The 21,212-nt window shown below is 45.3% G+C and overlaps 1 protein-coding gene across 2 annotated transcripts in view; it reads left to right on the forward strand.

The window, feature by feature from the left end:
* Positions 1 to 739: 739 nt before the first annotated feature.
* fkbp15a (FKBP prolyl isomerase family member 15a) overlaps positions 740 to 21,212 on the forward strand; it is a 120,334-nt gene continuing 99,861 nt past the window's right edge. For both annotated transcript variants that reach the window (XM_038781516.1, XM_038781518.1), the window contains exon 1: positions 740 to 889. In XM_038781516.1, the coding sequence (XP_038637444.1) occupies positions 834 to 889 (56 nt within the window). In that variant the 5' untranslated portion in view covers positions 740 to 833. The remainder of the gene's footprint in view (positions 890 to 21,212) is intronic.

Raw genomic sequence — 21,212 nt, forward strand, 5'->3', positions numbered from 1 at the left:
ATCCTCAGTCCTTCTTGCAGATTCCAACACCCGCAGTGTTTTCCTGATAACTGTCTCCATCCTGGCCAACCAACTCGCTTGCAGAATACTGTGGATCTGAAATAAAAACAAAAGTGCTGGGCGGGGAGCTCAACAGGTAGCTCAGGGGCTGATTTAGCACACTGCGCTAAATCGCTGGCTTTTAAAGCAGACCAAGGCAGGCCAGCAGCACGGTTCCATTCCCTGTACAGGTGCCGGAATATGGCAACTAGGGGCTTTTCACAGTAACTTAATTGAAGCATACTCATGACAATAAATGACTTTCATTCATTTTCAGGTATGGCGGCACCTGTGAGCCAAGATGTGGAGGTGCCGGCGTTGGACTGGGGTGAGCACAGTAAGAAGTCTTGCAACACCAGGTTAAAGTCCAACAGGTTTGTTTCAAACACTCGCTTTCGGAGCACTGCTCCTTCTTCAGGTGAATGTGAGGAGGGGGAAAAAAGTTAACGATGGAATAACTCTAACTCACCGGAGGGAAATTATAGGGCTAGGAGCTAGGCGTGGCGGGGAGTGGGAGAGGAGATTCGACCTCCCTCAGTCTCGTTCCGTTCACAGTTGCCGCCGCCCAGGTGGGTGTGCGGGCGGGCTCTCATCAGGTGAGGAGGTCCCGTGAGTACCGCGCATGCGCTCAAACACTCATTTGCCGTAAAGCGTGGCGGGCGGGCGATTTTTTAAAAACAAAAAAAATATTTTACGGCAGGCGGTGAAGTGACGCCGGTTGGTGGCAGCAGCTGGTGGTTGGCGGCGGTGCTGCGGGCGGGTCGGCCGCTCTGACTGATCCATCCGGGTGGAACATGTCGATGTTCGGGGCTGACGACGAAGATGCGGATTTCCTGTCACCGAGCGGCGGGTGAGTGAGTGAACGGGCGCCTCCCGTCACGGCCGGCCCCGAGAGGCCGGCTCGCTCTACCCCCTCCACACCCTACCCTCCCGTCAGTCGGCCTGACAGTTGTCGTCCCCCCCCCCCCCCCCCCAGCTCAGCCCTGACCAAAACCCATGACACCCTTTCTAAAGACAATTGCAGGTCGGTGCCAGGCCGTGAAGCTATTTCTTTTGACAGTTAATAATTAATCAAAATTTGGAGACTTGTGGGTGGCATGTGACTTGTTGCTCCCAAGTTTGGGATTTCTTCACCAGGTGGTGGGAGATTTGTGCTGGAACTGTGTGGTTTTAAAAAGTAAATGTGTGGTGGGATCCCAACAGTGCAGGAGGAGGCCATTCGGCCCCTCGAGTCTATACCGACCCTCTGAAAGAGCACCCTGCCCAGGCCCACATTCCCTCTCCCCCCCCCCCCCCCCCCCATCCTTGAAACTCCATAACTCCAGCCAAACTGGAGCACCCGGGAGGAACCCTACGCAGACAATGGGAGAAGGGCAGACTGCATGCAAACTGTCACCCAAGGGTGGCACCCTGGCACTGAGGCAGCAGTGCTAACCACTGCTCTCCCTATCTGTAATCTGTCAAACCCTACAATCTCCACCTCTACACCCCATTTATCTGATTATGACCCCTTTTGTTTGCCCTGGAGTGGCACAGTGGTTAGCACTGCTGCCTCACAGCTCTAGGTACCAGTGCTCAATTCCGGCCTTCGGTGACTGCCGTGTGTGGCATTTGCACACTCTTCCTTGTCTGTGTGGGTTTCCTCCCGGTCTTCTGGTTTCTCCTCACAATCCAAAGATTATATCAATTCACCATGCTAAAATTGCCCCTTGGTGTCCAAGGTTTGGTTGGAGTTATGAGGATAGGGCCTAGGCAGGGTGCTCTTTCAGACTTGATGGGCTGAATGGTCTCCTGCACTGTAAGGATACTATGAATCCTATGGGGCAGTTGTGCCTTCACACACTTGGCCCTGTTTCTAATTCCCTTCCTAATCTGCCTCGCCGCTCTGTGAAATCCAGCTCTGACTAAAGTTATAATCACCCTGTCCTAGTACCACTCACCTGCTGACCTTTCTCGCAACTCTGTGCTTGGATTCCAATTGTGTTTCTGGCCCTGCTGCAGCAGTGAATCAGTCACAATTCACATCCCTGCAGTCTCACCTGAATGGTGTATACACATAGAATCTGACTGTGTGCCTATGACACAGCACATCACCATCATTCTTGATTTCTTTACTGTCTCTGTGTCAAAATGCTTGTCCAATATCCTGTCTTCGATGAGCTACAATGTCTTCCCAGGATCAACAAATTATTATGGTGCAGAAGGCCCATCATGTCTGTACCAACTCGGGCAGCACGGTGGCGCAGTGGGTTAGCCCTGCTGCCTCACGGTGCCGAGGTCCCAGGTTCTATCCCGGCTCTGGGTCACTGTCCGTGTGGAGCTTACACATTCTCCCGTATCTGTTGGGGTTTCGCCCCCACAACCTAAAGATGTGCAGAGTAGGTGGATTGGCCAAGCTAAATTGCCCCTTAATTGGAAAAAATTAATTGGGTACTCTAAATTTATTTTAAAAAATGTTTGCACCAGCTCTCCCAATGAGCATGATGACTTTGTGCCAGTCTCTGGCCTTTTCCCCGTACCCTTACACATTGTTTCTATTCATTCCCATTGAACATTGGAAAGATTGAAGCCATTCACTTCGACCCCTGCCACAGTACTTTTGCTGAACCGACTGTTCTATGCCCCTCTTGCAGACTGAACCAGATTGCTTGAAACCTTGGCCCCTGGTTAAAACTGAGCTGAACTCTTTACTGCATATCCTTTCCATCACAGAGATCACCTATATCACATATCTCTTCTCCTACATCGGCCCATTCAGTCTTGAGGCATTCATTTAGGCTTTTATCTCCAGAGTTGACTATTTTAATTCTCTTGGCTGGCCTCCTCCTGTCTGCCATAAACTTTAGCTGATATAAAATTCCTGTATGCTAGCCCTCACTTGAGTCCTGTTCACCCATCATCCGTTTGCTCGTTGACCTAACTTGGTTCCTGGTCGAGCAACATGGTTTTTTAAAATTCCCGTCCTTCTGTTCAAACTCCTCATGACCTTGCATTTCCCTATCTTTGTATACTGCTCTACAACTCTCTAAGAATTCTGCATTCCTTCAACTGTGGACTCATATTATACTAATGTCTGTGCCTTCCAGCTATCTGTTTTACTCTAGAAAGACCAGATGGTTGAATAAAATATTGTAGCCAACCTTTTTACTCAGTCTTGCATTTGTTTAGAGTTAAACATTGCAAGCGTTCACCCCAACACAAGCATTAGATGTTTCACTAAAATTGGGGAAGGTGGTAAAAGAGGTGGAGGAGTATGTACAACCCGCATACAATCAATATACAATTCATATTTTAGGCCATAAACTAAAATTCCTTTCCTAAATATATCTCTCCCTCGCTCAAGCGTTTGATCATCTGTCCTAATATCTCTCTCTTTGGTTGTGCTGATTTTAGTTTCACTTTGTTCCTATAAAGAGCTTTGGGGCCTAATTTCTGTTAGCCGTGCTGTGCAAGTGTGCACACTTCCTGCAGTATTTCGGAATCTTGAACATTTTGTTAATTCTGCCTATTCATTGCAATCCTATGCATTTATAGATTTAAAGATACCCAGTTCCTTAAGCTTTTTGTGATGGGGTTTTCAAACTAGTATTACCTTTTCAGAGGGCTCTATATCACCCATCATTTGAGAACCCCCCAACAATTCCAGAGAAGCTTGTACAGTGGTGCTCAGTTTATTTTGCTGCATGCCGAATGTCCTCACTATATATTGCAGTGTTCTACTGTACTTGTTTTGCAATGGGCCAAATGACACAGACGTGTACATGGTTGCCAAACTTAATTGAGGTGTTATGGTCCTGAAGACAATTCTGCGATCAAGTGTCCTCTACCAATGTAGTGTGTGATTATTTAAATATGGAGATGCATGCAATCTGTCACAAGGCTAGAGCGTCTTCACTTGCCTTGTTATGCTGTGACAGCTTGGTTTCTTTTCCTCTGGAGGATTGTCAGACCAGCATTCCGAAGAAATTAATGTGGTGATTGAAAATGGAGGATATAAGACATTGCAGCAAAAGACTGGAAAATGGACTTAAAGCAATTTATTCCTGAAGAACTAAATATTGTAGTTGTGATAGGCTGAATATCTGTGACTCTACGCAATACTTTGTTGGGCCTGGAATCTTGTGCAGTCATTCCTTGTTTGCATAGTGACCTTTCAGGCCAGTACTTCAGGAGAGAAGCTTCCGCCACTTTTTTCCCTCCCTCGCTCTCCTACATGGACAGTACCACTGATTTATAATGGGGTCAACTGACACAGCAAAAAAATAACAGCACTTCAAGAGGAAGAAGTTTTTTAGAGTTTCCTTGTGAAATGGATTATCTGCTTTACTGTAGAGCACTTAAATGCTTAATCGGGATTCAGATATTCCAGGAAAAATGATCTTAATATTTTGAGTTGTGACAGAATTGTTTGCAATTAAAACATTGTATTTTATAATATAAATTTAGAGAAACCAATTTATTTTTCCAATAAAGGGCAATTTAGCGTGGCCAATCCACCTACTCTGCGCATCTTTTGGGTTGTGGGGGCGAAACACGGGCAAACACGGGGAGAATGTGCAAACTCCACACGGTCAGTGACCCAGAACTGGGATCAAACCTGGGACCTCGGCGTCATGAGGCTGCAGTGCTACACACTGTGCCACAGTGCTGCCAAAACATGGTATTTTAATGGCAAATTAAAATGTGACCAATGCAAAGAGGAAGTGGAACTAAAAGGGAGAACCAACAGTACCAGGAAACCTCCTTGGAGGAACAGTAAACCAAGCCTAAATTTTGTAGCTGGAAATTTAAGGAAGCAGAAGGGGGCATGAAAAAGCCCAGGCAGGAGGGATTAGGGAAAACCTCAAGGCGTTCTACACTTATGTGAGAAATAAGAAGATGAGCAGAGTGAGAGTAGGGCCGATCAGGGATAGTGGAGGGAACTTGTGCCTTGAGTTTGAAGAGATGGGGTAGGCCCTAAATGAATGTTTTGTCCTCGTGATCTGCCCAGGATTTTTTTTTCAAATTTAACTTCCGTTTCTCCTTTCCTGCGCAAGTGTTTTTCTTAATTCCCATTTTCAGGGTCAGCACAAATAATTCCAGCCTCATTAGCACTTAAGGAAACAGAAGTAGGGGAAGTGAAAGGGGCATGTTTATGGCAGCTCAAATATTTCTGCATCGATAGAAGATTGGTTAGCTAACAGGAAACCGTACGCCTAAATTGATTATTTTTGGGTTTGCAAGATGTAACAAGTGGAATGCCAGAGGGATCATTGGGGCCTCAAATATTTACAATCTATATTAATAACTTGGATGATGGGATCAAATGTAATGTCCACAAAAGATCAGCCATGATCTCATTGAATGGCGGAGCAGGCTCGAGGGGCCAGATGGCCGTCTCCTGCTCCTAGTTCTTATGTTCTTATGTAAGGCTGTTAAGTTTGCTGATGACACAAAGATAGGTCGGAAAGTGAGTTGTGAAGAGGAACAAGTGAGATGAACTTAGAGCATGGATCAGTACTTGGAACTACGATGTTGTGGCCATTACGGAGACATGATTTCACAGGGGCAGGAATGGTTGTTAGATGTTCCGGGATTTGGATGTTTTCAGAAGAATAGGGAGGGAGGTCAAAGAGGAGGGGGAGTGGCACTATTATTTAGAGAGTGCACCACAGGTGCAGAAAAGGAGGTAGTTGAGGAGTGTTTTTGTCTACCGAGTCAGTATGGGTGGAAGTCAGAAACAAGAAAGGAGCAGTCACTTTTTTGGGAGTTTTCTATAGACCCCCCAATAGCAGCAGAGAGATATAGGAACAGATTGGGCGGCAGATCTTGGAAAAGTGCAGAAGTAACAGAGTTGTTGTCATGGGTGACTTCAACTTCCCTAAGATTGACTGGAACCTCCTTAGTTCAAATGGTTTGGATGGAGCAGATTTTGTCAGGTTTGTACAGGAAGGATTCCTGACTCAATATGTAGATAGGCTGATTAGGGGGGAGGCCATGTGGACTTGGTGCTCAGCAACGAATATTTTGCTTCAGTATTCACTAGAGAGGGGGACCTCGTTGCTCATGAGAACAGTGTGAACCAGGTTAATATACTCGAACAGGTTGATATTAAGAAGGAGAGTGTGCTGGAAATTTTGAAAAGCATCAGGATAGATAAGACCCCTGGGCCTGATGGGATATACCCAAGGATACTACGGGAAGCGAGGGAGGAGATTGCTGCGCCGTTGGTGATGATCTTTGCGGCCTCACTCTCCACTGGCTTAGTACCGGATGATTGGAGGGAAGCGAATGTTGTTCCCTTATTCAAGAAATGGAATAGGGAAATCCCTGGCAATTACAGACCCATTAGTCTTGCGTCTGTGGTGAGCAAAATATTGGGAAGGATTCTGAGAGACAGAATTTATGATTATTTAGAAAAACATAGTTTGATTAAAGATAGTCAGCATGGCTTTATGAGGGGCAGGTCATACCTCACATTGAATTCTTTGAGGATATGACGAGACACATTGATGAAGGTCGGGCAGTGGATGTGGTGTGTGTGGATTTCAGTCAGGCATTGATAAGGTTCCCCATGGTAGGCTCATTCAGAAAGTTAGAGGGCATGGGATACAGGGAAATTTGCCTGTCTGGATACAGAATTGGCTGGCTGAAAGAAGACCGTGAGTGGTAGTGGATGGAAAGTATTCTGCCTGGAGGTCGGTGACCAGTGGTGTCCGGCAAGGATCTGTTTTGGGACCTCTGCTCTTTGTGGTCTTTATAAATGACTTGGATGAGGAAGTGGAAGGGTGGGTTAGTAAGTTTGCCAATGACATGAAGGTTGGGGGAGTTGTAGATAGTGTTGAGGGTTGTTGCAGGTTACAACAGGACATTGGCAGGATGCAGAGCTGGGCTGAGAAGTGGCAGATGGAGTTCAACCTTGATAAATGTGAAGTGATTCATTTTGTAAGGTCAAATTTGAATGCTGAATACGGGGTTAAAGGCAGGATTCTCGGAAGTGTGGGGGAACAGAGGGATTTTGGGGTCGACGTAAGTAGATTCCTCAAAGTTGTCACCCAGGTAGATAGGGTTGTTAAGAAGCTGTATGGTGTGTTGGCTTTCATTAACAGGGGGATTAAGTTTAAGAACCGCGAGGTTTTGCTGCAACTGTACAAGACCTTGGTTAGACTACATTTGGAGTATTGTGTGCAGTTCATAAAACCCTAGTTAGACCACACTTGGAATATTGTGTCCAGTTCTGGGAGCCTCATTATATGAAGGCTGTGGATGCTTCGGAGAGGGTACAGAGGAGATTTACCATGATGCTGCCTGGACTGGAGGGCATGTCTTATGAAGAAAGGTTGAGGGAGCTAGGGCTTTTCTCACTGGAGCGAAGAAGGCAGAGAGGTGACTTGATTGAGGTGTACAAGGTGATGAGTGGCATGGATAGAGTGGATAGCCAGAGACTTTTCCCCAGGGTGGAAATGGCTGTCACGAGGGGACATAATTTTAAGGTGATTGGAGGAAGGTATAGGGGAGATGTCAGAGGTAGGTTCTTTACACAGAGAGTGGTGGGTGTGTGGAATGCATTGCCAGCAGAAGTGGTGGAGTCGGAGTCATTAGGGACATTTAAGCGACTGTTAGACAGGCACATGGACAGCAGTAAATTGAAGGGGTGTAAGTTAGGTTGATCTGAGATTAGGATAAATGGTTGGCACAACATTGTGGGCTGAAGGGCCTGTACTGTGCTGCACTGTTCTATGTTCTAAGAGGACATAAGGAGCCTGCAAAGGGATAAAGTGAGTGGGCAAATGGAGTAAAATATAAACTCCTCCAGTTTAGGAAGAATAAAAAGCAGCAGAGAGATTGTAGAACTGAGGTTCAGAGGGATCTGGGTGTCAGTAAGTTAGTCTGTAGGGACGGCAAGTGATGAAGATGGCAAATGGAATGTTAGCGTTTATTGCAAGGGGAATGGAATATAAAAGTAGGGTCGTTTTGCTACAATTTGTACAAGGTACTGATGAGACCTCATTTTAAGTACTATGTACACATAGGTTTCCTTTTTTAAGAACTGACATAATTGCATTGGGAGAAGTTTCACTTGACTGATTCCTGGAATGAATGGTTATCCTTTGCGAAAAGTTTGAATAGGTTGGGCCTGTGTATCTGCTGGAGTTTAGAAGAATGAGAGGTGATCTTAGTGAAACAGAGGAGATTTGACAGAATGAGTACTGAAATAACATTTCCCTTTGTGGGAAAGACGAGAACTAGGTTTAAAAATAAGGGACCTCCCGTTTAAAACAAAGATGAGGAGAATTTATTTCCTGAGGGTTGTGAAGCTGTGGAATATTGAATGAGGAGCAGGCTTGAGGGGCCGAAAGGTTTACTCCTACTTCATATGTATGTTCGTAGATCCACACAAGAATCTATTTGATTGGCTGAAGCAACATCCATGTCCATCAGCTGCAGTGCTTTTAAAGCCAGTAACCAAGCCTGCCCACAAAAACACCAGCAATTCTCGGGTGATGTGAAAAATCCATTGGTACAAATGTAAAGAGGAGTAGGGGAGTTATATCTATTCCTCAATCAAAATCTCAGGTTGTTGTTTGTGGGCTCTTGCTCTGTGTTAATTGGTTGCTCCATTTCCTACATTATAGCAGTAACTCCAAAGTACCCCTTTGACTGTGAAATGTTTTAGGGTGTCATGAGGTCAAGAAAGTGCTATGTAAATGCAAGTTCTTTGTAGCATCCTATTTAGTGCTCCTGAGACCCAGTGAGACCAGTCTTGCTGAGGAATTTGTACTGTGCAACAGGTTGATTTCCTTTTCAATCCCACCTGAAGTACAAACTAATGTTAACCCAGATCCAGTGTCTCGGGACCAGGTCTGTGCTGAATTTTCAGATCTTATCAGTTTTTGGTTGGGCATGTAGTGTATTGAGTGTTTTTCAAATGAGAATTGCCAAGGACAGTTTTGAATGAAATGGATGCAATGCTGCAAAATCATGCAGGAAATACTTTGGAGCTGCTTCAGGTCCGTTGATGCGAGGCAGAAGCTCTGTTTATGCATAGAAATGGGATTCCCACCATATCCCAGTGACGTGTTGATGGTGGAGTGGGAGCACCTTCAGTGAATTTCCCCAGCTGTACAGTTAGACCAAGGCTGGTTTAGCACAGTGGGCTAAACAGCTGGCTTGTAATGCAGAACAAGACCAGCAGCGCAGGATTCAGCAAAGGTGTCAGTCTGAAGTTAATAATGAACCTAGACCAACTATTTAACCATGGGTGTGATCCAACCACGCTGCGCCGGAAAAGCAGCTCGCTCATGGCACAGCGTGGCCATTGAAAGCCAGGAGACCTAGTTCCCTGGATCTACCAGGCTCGCAACGCCTCGCTAGATTCAACGTGATCTCGCGAGATGTTGCAATGTGAATCCCGCCCACAATGGGCGGGATCACTTTTTTTTAAGCAAATCTGCATATTAGAGCATGGCAGTAAGCCTCCCTCTAATTTACAGATTCCCGAGATACCTGGGCCTTTGGGATTCAACTTCTTCGCGTCAGAGACCTCGGGCAAGCACTTTCAGCACTGGTCCCCACAAACGTGACGAAGCTGAACCACACTCGTGGGGTCTTCCAAGGGCATTGGAGGCTCCCAGATTCATGCTCTTTGGGCAGGTGGTGCTCTGGCACTGCTGGTGCCACCCAGGCACCCTGGCAATGCCAGCTTGACACCCTGGCAGTGCTGGCCTGGCACCCTGACAGTGCTACCTGGGTGCCCAGGTAATACTACCAAGTTGGCCAGGTGGCACTGACAGGGTGTCAAGCTGGCATTTATTTTGCACGTGTGCGATTGGGCTGTGGTTACCTGGTGTGGGTGTTTGGAGGGGTGGGGGGATGCTAGAGGAGCCAGGATCCCTCCTATACTGCGTTCGGGCTGGGGGAGGTTGAGGATCGTTTTGGGGGCCTTGGTGATAGAGATGCCATTTAAAAATGGTGTCCCGATCTCTTGCTACAGTGGGGAGCTCCGGCGAGCAAAGCTCCCCATTGTACAAAACTGGGCTATGTGCGGTCTTGGCCGCACGTTCCCCATTCGGGCCCCTTATCCCATTCAGGCCCCTTATTCAATGTGAATTGCGTTGAATAGCCATGTGTTCCTCAGCACTGTGAACACCGGGAAACACGCGGTTAAACATGATCGTTAGGGGACTTTGTTCCCTTTTGGGGGAATCGTGCCCCACGTTTAATTAATTTCTTTTTGCTTTGCTGTCTGGACAAATGCACATATTCCAGTTCACAATTTACAAAATGCATTTGTTAGTTTTTATTGGCCTGATTTTCCAGGGTAGCCCAGCCTATAGTATTAGGACGTACCATAAACAATACAAACATTTGGGATATGGTGCTTGTTCAGTCTGGTGTCTGGCTCTAAATCTCTTGGAATGTTTATGCACCCAAGAGGAGACTTTGGCTTGGTGGTAATGTCACTGGGCTAGTAAACCAGAGACCCAAGCTCATGCTTTGGGGACATGAGTTCAAATCCCAACATGACAGCTGGCAAATTAATAAAATTGGGCTGGGATGGCCACTGTCTTACTAGGAACACCCATATCTCATGAAAGAAGGAAGAAAAGTGTACATTGTGCCCTGATAAGCATGTAGATACTTTTCTCCCAGGAGAGATCGCCAGACATGGGTCTCTGCCTTTGTTACATTGAGCACATCATCAAAGGAAGAGCTGCAAAATTCGAGACTGAAAATTTTAACTTTCATTTTCTATTAAGATGAGGAAATGTCTCTTGAGTCATGGTCCTGTTTTTTAAAGTGACTTTTCCCCCAGTGATTTACACCCAGAGTTATAATTACTGGACAGAATTATACAATTACAATTTTGATATTCAACCAGAGATTTTTAAAATTAATTCAAAGAATGGTTAGGCCTGCATTCATTGCCCATCTCTAATTGCCCTTGAGAAGGTGTTGGGGAGCCGCTGCCTTGAACTGCTGCAGTCTGTGTGGTGTAGGTACACCCATAGTGCTGTTAGGGAGAAGTTCCAGGGTTTTGGTCCAGCGAGTGAAGGAATGGCGATATGTTTCCAAGTCAGGAATACGTGTGGCTTGGAGGGGAAAGGTGTTCCCTTGTATTTGCTGCCCTTGTACTTCTAGGCGGCAGTGGTCTAGAACAGTGCTGATCTTTGCAGTGTTGTAGTCTTAAATCCAGATGCAAAGTAAACTGCAATTTGAATCTAAATCACTTCAATCATAGAATTTACAGTGCAGAAGGAGGCCATTCGGCCCATCGAGTCTGTACCGGCCCTTGGAAAGAGCATCCCGTTTAAGCCCACCCTCCCAATTTATCCCTGTAACCCAGTAACTCCACCTATCCTTTTTGGACATTAAGGGCAATTCATCATGGCCAATCCACTTAACCTGCACACCTTTGGACTGTGGAAGAAACCGGAGCACCCGGAGGAAACCCATGCAGACACGGGAAGAGCATGCAGACTCTGCACAGACAGTGACCCAACCCGGGAATTGAACCTGGGACCCTGGAGCTGTGAAGCCACAGTACTAATCACTGTACTACCGTGCCCCCTGAACATGAAGTAAAAGCCTGTTTGTTAAAATAATTGGAAACTCGTGTCCTGATTTGAAACGTCATTGAAATGTTGGAATGCACGGTGTTGCGTCCCTGTTTATGCTAACTATCTCCACATTGCATGAGAAATTGATAAAGAACAATGAAAAAGCATCTCTTGCAACTTTTCGTGCTCCACTCGTGCAGCACAGTGGCGCAGTGGTAGCACTGCTGCCTCACGGCGCCGAGATCCAAGGTTCGATCCCGGCTCTGAGTCACTGTCCTTGTGGAGTTTGCACGTTCTCCCCGTGTTTGTGTGGGTTTCACCCCACAACCCAAAGATGTGCAGGGTAGGTGGATTGGTAACGCTAAATTGCCCCTTAATTGGAAAAAATGAATTGGGCATTCAAAGCTTTAAAAAAAAACTAGTGCTCCACTCCAATTTGCAGGGAATTGCAGTACACTGTGCAGAAAATGGAAGAGAAGTTGTGGGAGTTGATCAAAGGCATGGTTGAAGGGGTACATATAAGGAGGTTTTTTGAAGGTGGTTAAGCCAAGTGAACAGTTAGGAAATTTTCAGAATTTTAGAAGAACTGGGGTATTCGGTTTGAATCGAAAGATTGGAGAAAGTGCACGGGGATGTCTGGCTGATTGCTTGATTTTGATTTGATTTATTGCCACATATACCGAAGTACAGTGAAAAGTATTTTTCTGAGGTCTAGCAGACAGAAAAAGAAGAAGAAGAAAAGAAGACTGCAAATTTGGAAACTGTGCCCAGGCCATGGGAGGGATATGTAAATGAGGGTGTGGATTTTTAATGTATCCAATTGACAGACAGGCAGCCAGTGGAAGTTGGCAATGACATGGGTAATAGGTAGGTGGATGTTGGTAGAAGATGAGATGGATTGATTTTATGTAAAATGGCATTTCTGAAGTAAAGTTACCGTAGGAGAAATCTAAACCAGGCTGTGAGAATAGAATATATTTCACTTTATTATGGGGTATTCAGCTCATGGATTGAATGTTTAGTTTCAGAGTTTGCTCAGAGTTGAACTGAAGTTTGTTTCAGCTTCAATGAAAATAAATGTATTTACGAATTTGGTGCATAGGATTAAACAGGTGCTTTATTGCAAGAGTGCTGGGAGTTGGGTAATTTAGGGAGTTGGGAAAGAAAGGCAAAGAGGTGTTCTTTGCTTTTTTTCTTTCTAACCTTCTCCGCCTCAATTTACATTGGTTTCATCATTAGACTTTTAATTTCAGATTTTAATTCTAGATTTTTATTGAATTCAAATTCCACCGTCTGCCTTGGTGATATTTAAACCTGGGTCTCTGGATTACTAGTCCAATGAACTGCCTCCATTGCTTCCCTTCTCTGGTATGTGACTACGGTTCATTCTATTCCTAAGGTTCAAAATAGTCTAGAAACTGGTGGTAAGTTTAAGAAAATATATAAAAACAAAAATAAAATACATAATTAAATAGTTTAAAAAAAAAATAAATTTAGAGTACCCAATAATTTTTTCCAATTAGGGGCAATTTAGCGTGGCCAATCCACCTATCCTGCACATCTTTGGGTTGTGGGGGTGAAACCCACGCAGACACGGAGAATGTGCAAACTCCTCACGGACAGTGACCCAGGGCCGGGATTCGAACCCGGGTCCTCAGCGCCGTAGGCAGCAATGCTAACCACTGTGCCGCCCATAATTAAATAGTTAATTAGAACACAGGTGATGGAGGTGGCATGGTGGGGCAATGGTTAGCACTGCTGCCACATGGCGCCGAGGACGAGGGTTCGATCCCGGCCCCAGGTCACCGTCCGTGTGGAGTTTGCATATTCTCCCCATGTCTGCGTGGGTCTCACCCCCACAACCCAAAGATGTGCAGGCTAGGTGGACTGGCCACGCTAAATTTCCCCTGAATTGGGGAAAAAAGGAATTAGGTACTTTATTAAAAAAAGAACATAGGTAATGTAGCACTGCTGCGACATGTGCGAGCTCCTGGATGCCAGTTTGATCCAGGGTGCAAACCTTTGCAGTAATTGCTTGAAGTTTGAGCAGCTTTTGGCTCAAATAGTTTGAGTTGGAGGCTGAACTACAGACATGGCAATGCATCAGGGAGGTGGGAAGTTACCTGGATTATTTCTCCCAGGAGGCATTCATGTCTCTTGGGACAGGGTCTTCTGATTTGGTCAGTGTAACTGCGAGTGACTGGTAAGGGGATTCCGGGCAGGAGCACAGGAGCCTTAGCCTTTACAGTTGTCTTAACGGGTTTGAGGTTTTTTCAGCTTGTTTGGATGAGAGTGGGGCTGCAGGATGGATGAATGAATGACTGACCATGGGACAGGAAGCCATTCAGATTGGGGGAGAATAGAGGAATGTAGTGGTAGTAGGGATTAGTATAGTCAGAGGGGTTGACACTGCAGCATAGCACAGAGAGCGAGTCCAGACAACTGGGTTTGGGAAATCTCCTCGAAGAACAGTACAGCACAGGAACAGGCCCTTCAGTCCTCCAAGCCTGTACTGGTCATGATGCCACCCTTGGCCAAAACCCTCAGCACTCCTAGTACCGTATCCCTCTATACCGCTGGATGGAACCTACAGTGGGAGGGATGAACCTGGTCATTGTGGCCCATGTAGGTACCAACGGCACAGGTAGGCTAAGGAAGGATATTTTGTATAGTCACTGAGGATCTACGGTCATAATCTCTGGATTGTTACTCGAGCCATGTGCAAATTGGCATAGGACAAATCCGATTACAAAGATGAATGTGTTTCTCAGAGTGGTATTGGAAAAGTGAGTCCTGGTTGATGGGGCACTGGCTCCAGCACTGGGGGAAGTGGGATCTGTACCATTGAAACAGTCTACACCCGAACAACACTAGGTTCTTGTGAGCTGCATAACTAGAGAAGAAGAGAGTGGTTTTAAACTACATAGTAGGGGCAAGGGATCAAATTTGGGAAGTTGTGGTAAATCAAAGAGCAGAGAGAAGACAATAGAGAAAGGTATTGTTATGGGAAATGAAAGACAGGAAGGAAGAGAGAAAAAAAATCTAATTGTATAGAACGGATGAGACTAGAGGTTATAAAAGGATGAAACTAAAAGCTCTATCTGAATGCACGGAGCATTTGGAACAAAAATGAACTGAGCGAACATAGAAATAAATAAGTATAACGTGATAGTCATTACAGAGACATGGCTGCAGGAGGATATGGATTGTGACCAAAGTAATAAAGAGAACAGGGTATTTAGGAAGGATAGGAAGTGAGGAAAAGGTGGGGGCTGGCTGTTAGATTTAAATACATGTTTTTATTGCAGTTTTTCATTTTATACACTGTACAGTAGACAGGTATGTGCATCGGTTACAACATACAAGACATTTCTATTGGTATTACCCCACCCCCGCACTCCTTTTTGTTGCGATAAGATATTTTCTTAGGTCACATTTTATACAGTGGCCGATTGTCATCTATTTACATATATTCGGTTATTTCCCCTTCCCTTTCCTCCGTTTGTAGATTGGTTCCCCTCCCCCCCCCCCCCCCCCCTCCCCCTCCCCCCATTCCTGTTTTTGGTGTTTCTTTGGAGGTTCTGTCCTTTGTGGCCTTACTCTAGACCCCCTGTTATGCGTTTCGGCTGTTCTCCAGCCTCCCCCTCCTTTCTGGCCACCCCCACCTCCCCTCCCTGATTGTCTCCTGCGATCTCGTTCCCTCCTGTGTGCCCCTCCCCTCGCTCTGTCCATTTTCACTTGCCTTTAATGAGTCTAGTGAGCCTGCTTGGTCCTCACAATCACATTTGCTTTGTCATTCAGTGTGATGTTTCTTCAGCTGATGATTTATGTTCTCTTTGCATCATTTGAAAAAAATCAAGAGGTTTGTCCTTGAACTTGTCATGTTTAGTCTTCAAATGCCTTTTGTGGAATTTGAACTCTCATTTGTCAGTACTCCCCTAAATATAACACACATGGGCTCAGCATCCTGATTTGCTTTGCCACAATTAACAAGATGTGGAGATGCCAGCATTGGACTGGGGTGAGCACAGTAAGAAGTCTTACAACACCAGGTTAAAGTCCAACAGGTTTGTTTCAAACATGAGCTTTCGGACCACTGCTCCTTCCTCAGGTGAATTCACACCTCTTTAACCTGGGATTACCCTCATCTCTGGATCTGTAATGATTTGATTACCCGCAAATGTTCGCATTCCAAGCATTGTCTGGCATCTCTGACTTTGTCTAGATAAATCTTTCTGGAACATACCTCTCCATTCACCTGAGGAAGGAGCAGTGCTCCGAAAGCTCGTGTTTGAAACAAACCTGTTGGACTTTAACCTGGTGTTGTAAGACTTCTTACAATTAACAAGGCCATACCTCAAGAAATCATCTTTATACTGCTTTCTTTGGCTGTTCACCAGAGGACCTGGAGCTCTCTACAAAGCTAACACAGAGCTTTGACAGCCTTGACAACTGTGCCATTGCCACTTCGACTGCCGCCTTTATTTTGGCGTGAATATCGTCTCTCATCTCCTTCAGTTCCCTGGTGTGGAACGTCTTCCATCCATCACCAGGGGAGGGGAGGCGGGGAGCTCGCTTTTCAGGTCGCCGGTCTCACCCCCTCGGGGTAGCTGGGGACCATTTGCTTTGTGGGTCTGCTGATCGTTTGCTTACCACTCCTGTCCCTTGCCACAGTTTTTGGTGTCTCTGCGGTTTCTTGAACTGGTGCTTCCTGACATCCTTGCTGTATTTCTTGTTAAGGGTGAGGGGATGTTTCAGTTTGATTTTTGTGGTCTAAATTCAGCTAAAGTGCCTCTTATTCTGTCTTTCGGGGGAGAGCCACCTGGTGTGCGACTACTCAGCACATCCCCATCATCAGAAGTCTAGCTCTGTTAGTTAATGATGGTATTAGCACAATAGAGAGGGAGGATTTAAGTTCAGGAAACCAGGATGTGGAAGCGGTTTGGGTAGAGATAAGAAATAAGTCACTTGTGGGAGCTGTGTACAGGCAATTGAACAGTAACCACATGGAGCACAGCGGAAGGAATAATTGGAGCATGTTGGAAAGGCAACGTGATAATCATGGGAGATTTTAATTTACATATAGACTGGAAAAATCAGATGGGCAAAGGTAGCCTAGTTGAGAAGTTCATTGAATGTTTTCGGGATAGTTTCTTGGAATGGCATGTTCTGGAGCCAAGAAGGGAGCGGGTTACATGCAACCTGATATTGTGCAACAAGATGTGAGTAATAGAACAAAGAACAATACAGCACAGGAACAGGCCCTTAGGACCTCCAAACCTGCGCTGATCACGTGTCCTATCTAGGCCAACCGCCTGTATCCTTCTATACCCATCTATTCATTTGCCTATCCAGATAAGTCTTAACGATTGCTAACATATCTGCCTTAAGCACCTCACTTGGCCACCATCACCCTCTGTGTATATAAAAAAAAACTTCCCCCGCACATCTCCACTGAACCTTCCCCCCCCCCTCACCTTGAACCTGTGCCCCCTTGTAATTGTCATTTCCGCCCTGGGAAAAAGCCTCCAACTGTTCACCCTATCTACACCCTAATAGTTTTATAAACTTCTATCAAGTCGCCCTTCAGCCTTCGTCTCTCCAGGGAGAAGAATTCCAGTTTATTCAATCTCTCCTCATAGCTAATACCCTCTATACCAGACAACATCCTGGTAAACCTTTACTCTCTCTAAAGCCTCCACGTCCTTCTGGTAGTGCGGTGACCAGAATTGGTCACAGTATTCCAAATGTGGGCTCACCAACGTTCTACATAATTGTAACATAATTTTTGAGCTTTTATATTCGATACCCCGTCCTATGAAGGCAAGCATGCCATATGCTTTCTTTACCACCATTTCCACCTGTGCTGCTGCTTTTAAGGATCTGTACGCCTAGATCTCTGTGTCTCTCTGCTCCTGTTTTTCTGCCATTTATTTTATAGCTCCTACCTGAATTGGATCTACCAAAATGCATCATCTTGCATTTGTCCGGGTTAAATTCCATCTGACATTTCTCTGCCAAATTTTGCAGCCTATCTATATCCTGTTGTATTCTCTAACAATTCATCACTATCCGCAACTCCTACAATCTTAGTATCATCCGCAAACTTGCTGATCACACCCGCTACGTTTTCTTCCAAGTCATTTATATATATTACAAAGAGCAGAGATCCCAGAACTGATCCCTGTGGAACATCACTAGTTACAGACCTCCATTCGCAAAAACACCCTTCCACTGATACCCTCTGTCTTCTATGGCCAAGCCAGTTCTGGATCTATCCAGCTAGTTCACCCCTGACCCCATGTGATCTAATCTTTTGCACCAGCCTGCCACGAGGGACCCTTCTATGGCCAAGCCAGTTCTGGATCTATCCAGCTAGTTCACCCCTGACCCCATGTGATCTAATCTTTTGCACCAGCCTGCCATGAGGGACCTTATCAAATGCTTTGCTAAAGTCCATATAGACAATATTCACAGCCTTTCCCTCATCAATAATTTTTGTCACCTTCTCAAAAGATTCAATCAAATTTGTGAGACATGACCTCCCTCGCACAAAACCATGCTGCCAGTCGCTAATGAGACCATTTACTTCCAAATGTGCATAGATCCTATCTCTGAGAGTCTTTTCCCACGATTTCACTATCACTGACGTCAAGCTCACTGGCTTATAATTACCCAGATTATCCTTGCAACCCTTCTTAAATAATGGTATAACATTGGCTATCCTCCAATCCTCTGGAATCTCGCCTGTGGCCAATCAGGACACAAAGATTTCTGTCAGAGGCCCAGCGATATCATCTCTTGCCTCCCTCAATAATCTGGGATAGATGTCATCTGGCCCTGGGGGTTTTTCTACCTTAATGCTTTTTAACACACCGAACACTTCCTCCCTCGTAATAACGACCTGTTCTAAAGTGTTTACACATCCCTCTGAGACACCACCAATCAACATGTCTCTCTCCTTTGTGAATACCGATGCAAAATACTCATTAAGGACCTCGCCTACTTCCTCTGATTTTATACATAATTTCCCTCTTTTGTCCTTGAGTGGGCCAATTTTCTCTAGCTACCCTCTTGTTCCTAATATGCGTATAAAATGCCTTGGGATTCTCTTTAATCCGGTCTGCCAAGGGCATTTCATGACCCCTTTTTGCCCTTGTAACTCCCTGCTTGAGCTCTTTTCTACTCTCCTTGTATTCCTCAAATGCTTTATCTGTTTTTAGTTGCCTGTACCTCCCATATGCATCTTTTTTCTTTTTGACAAGATTCTCAATTTCCCTAGTCATCCTTCATTCCCGAAATCATGCCTTTCCTGTCCTTCCTTTTCACCGGCACATGCCTGTCCTGCACTCCCATCAACTGCTCCTTAAAAGACTCCCACATGCCAAATGTGGATTTGCCCTCAAACAGCCTCTCCCAAACAACAGCCTCCAAATCCTGCTTAATCTGTTTGTAATTAGTCTTCCCCCAATTTAACACCTTAACCCTAGGACAACACTCGTCCTTTTCCATGAGTATCCTAAAGCTTACGGAATTGTGGTCACTATTCGTCACATGTTCTCCCACTCTGACGTTGATGACCTGGTTGGGCTCGTTCCCTAGTACTAGGTCCAATATATCCCCCTCTTTAGTTGGACTATCCATATATTGTTCCAAAAAACCTTCGTGGACACACTTAACACATTCTTCACCATCCAGACACCTAGCCCTAAGGGATTTCCAGTCAATATAATATATGGTCTCCAAGTGAAGGCATCCCTAGGTAGCAGCAACCATACTATGACTGAATTTTACATTCAGTTTGGAGGAGAGAGAGGAGTGGATCTGAGACTCTTTCTATAAACTTAAATGAGGGCAATTATAAATGCATGGAAACTGAGCTGCCTAAAGTCAATTGGCAAATTAGGTTAAAGTATAGGTCAATAGTGATGTAGTGGCAATGGGTATATTTCTGAATGCACAGAATAGATACATTCCAGCAAGTGCCAAAAAGTTTGAGGGATGGACCCACCATCTGTGGCTAACTACAAAAGGTTAAATATATTTTCAAACTTAAAAAAATAATGAATTAATTTTTTCCAATTAAGGGGCAAATTGCTTAGTGTGGCCAATCCGCCTACCCTGCACATCTTTGGGTTGTGGGGGCAAAACCCATGCAAAAAGGGGAAAAATGTGCAAACTCCACACAGACAGTGACCCAGAGCCAAGATTGAACCTGGGACCTCAGCGCCATGAGGCAACAATGCTAATTGCTGCACCACCGTGCTGCCCTGTGTCAAACTTAAAGAAAAAGCATATAATTGTGCAAAGACAGCTGACAGGTCAGAATGCAAGGAACAGCAAAGGATGACTAAAAGATAAATAAGGAGGGGAAAGAGAAAGCTAGACAGAAATGGTAAGAGTTTCTATAGGTACTTTAAAAAAAAAAGAGAGAAGCGAGTTAACAAAGAGTGCTTTGGTCCTATAGAAAGTCAGTCTGGAGAATTCATAATAGAAAACAAGGAAATGGAAGATGAATTGAACAGATATTAACATCCCAGAAGCGGCTATTAACCAGGAATTAGAAGGGAGGGAGAAACTTAGGCAAATTAGTCACCAGAGAAGTGGTAGTGAGTAAATTGTTGGACCTGCCCAGGTCTTGATGGACTCCTAAAAGAAGTGTCGAGTGAGAGTGTCGAGTGAGATTGTTGATGCATTGGTTTTAATTTTCCAAAACTCCTTGGGCGCGATTCTCCGCAAATGTGGCGAGTCGTAAAGGCTGCCGTGAAACTGGCCGTGTTTCACGGCAGCCTCCTCGCCCCCTCCCGGGACCCGATTCTCCCCCCTGGGCGGGACTAGCAGCGGGGCCCCGTGAAGCACGGCATCGCGGGCTTAGCGACCGTCGCTAAGTCTGCGTGCCAAGCGTCACGCCGGCTGACGCTTTTTTTGAGGACATTACCAGTGCAGTAGATAACGGGGAGCCAATGGATGTGGTATATTTGGATTTCCAGAAAGCCTTTGACAAGGTGCCGCACAAAAGGTTGCTGCATAAGATAAAGATGTATGGCATTAAGGGTAAAGTAGTAGCATGGATAGAGGATTGGTTAATTAATAGAAAGCAAAGAGTGGGGATTAATGGGTGTTTCTCTGGTTGGCAATCAGTAGCTAGTGGTGTCCCTCAGGGATCCGTGTTGGGCCCACAATTGTTCACAATTTACATTGATGATTTGGAGTTGGGGACCAAGGGCAATGTGTCCAAGTTTGCAGATGACACTAAGATGAGTGGTAAAGCGAAAAGTGCAGAGGATACTGGAAGTCTGCAGAGGGATTTGGATAGGTTAAGTGAATGGGCTCGGGTCTGGCAGATGGAATACAATGTTGACAAATGTGAGGTTATCCATTTTGGTAGGAATAACAGCAAACGGGATTATTATTTAAACGATAAAATATTAAAGCATGCCGCTGTTCAGAGAGACTTGGGTGTGCTAGTGCATGAGTCACAGAAGGTTGGTTTACAAGTGCAACAGGTGATTAAGAAGGCAAATGGAATGTTGTCCTTCATTGCTAGAGGGATGGAGTTTAAGACTAGGGAGGTTATGTTGCAATTGTATAAGGTGTTAGTGCGGCCACACCTGGAGTATTGTGTTCAGTTTT

This window comes from Scyliorhinus canicula, chromosome 21 (genome assembly GCF_902713615.1).
Source record: "Scyliorhinus canicula chromosome 21, sScyCan1.1, whole genome shotgun sequence".
NCBI classification, from domain to species: Eukaryota; Metazoa; Chordata; class Chondrichthyes; order Carcharhiniformes; family Scyliorhinidae; genus Scyliorhinus; species Scyliorhinus canicula.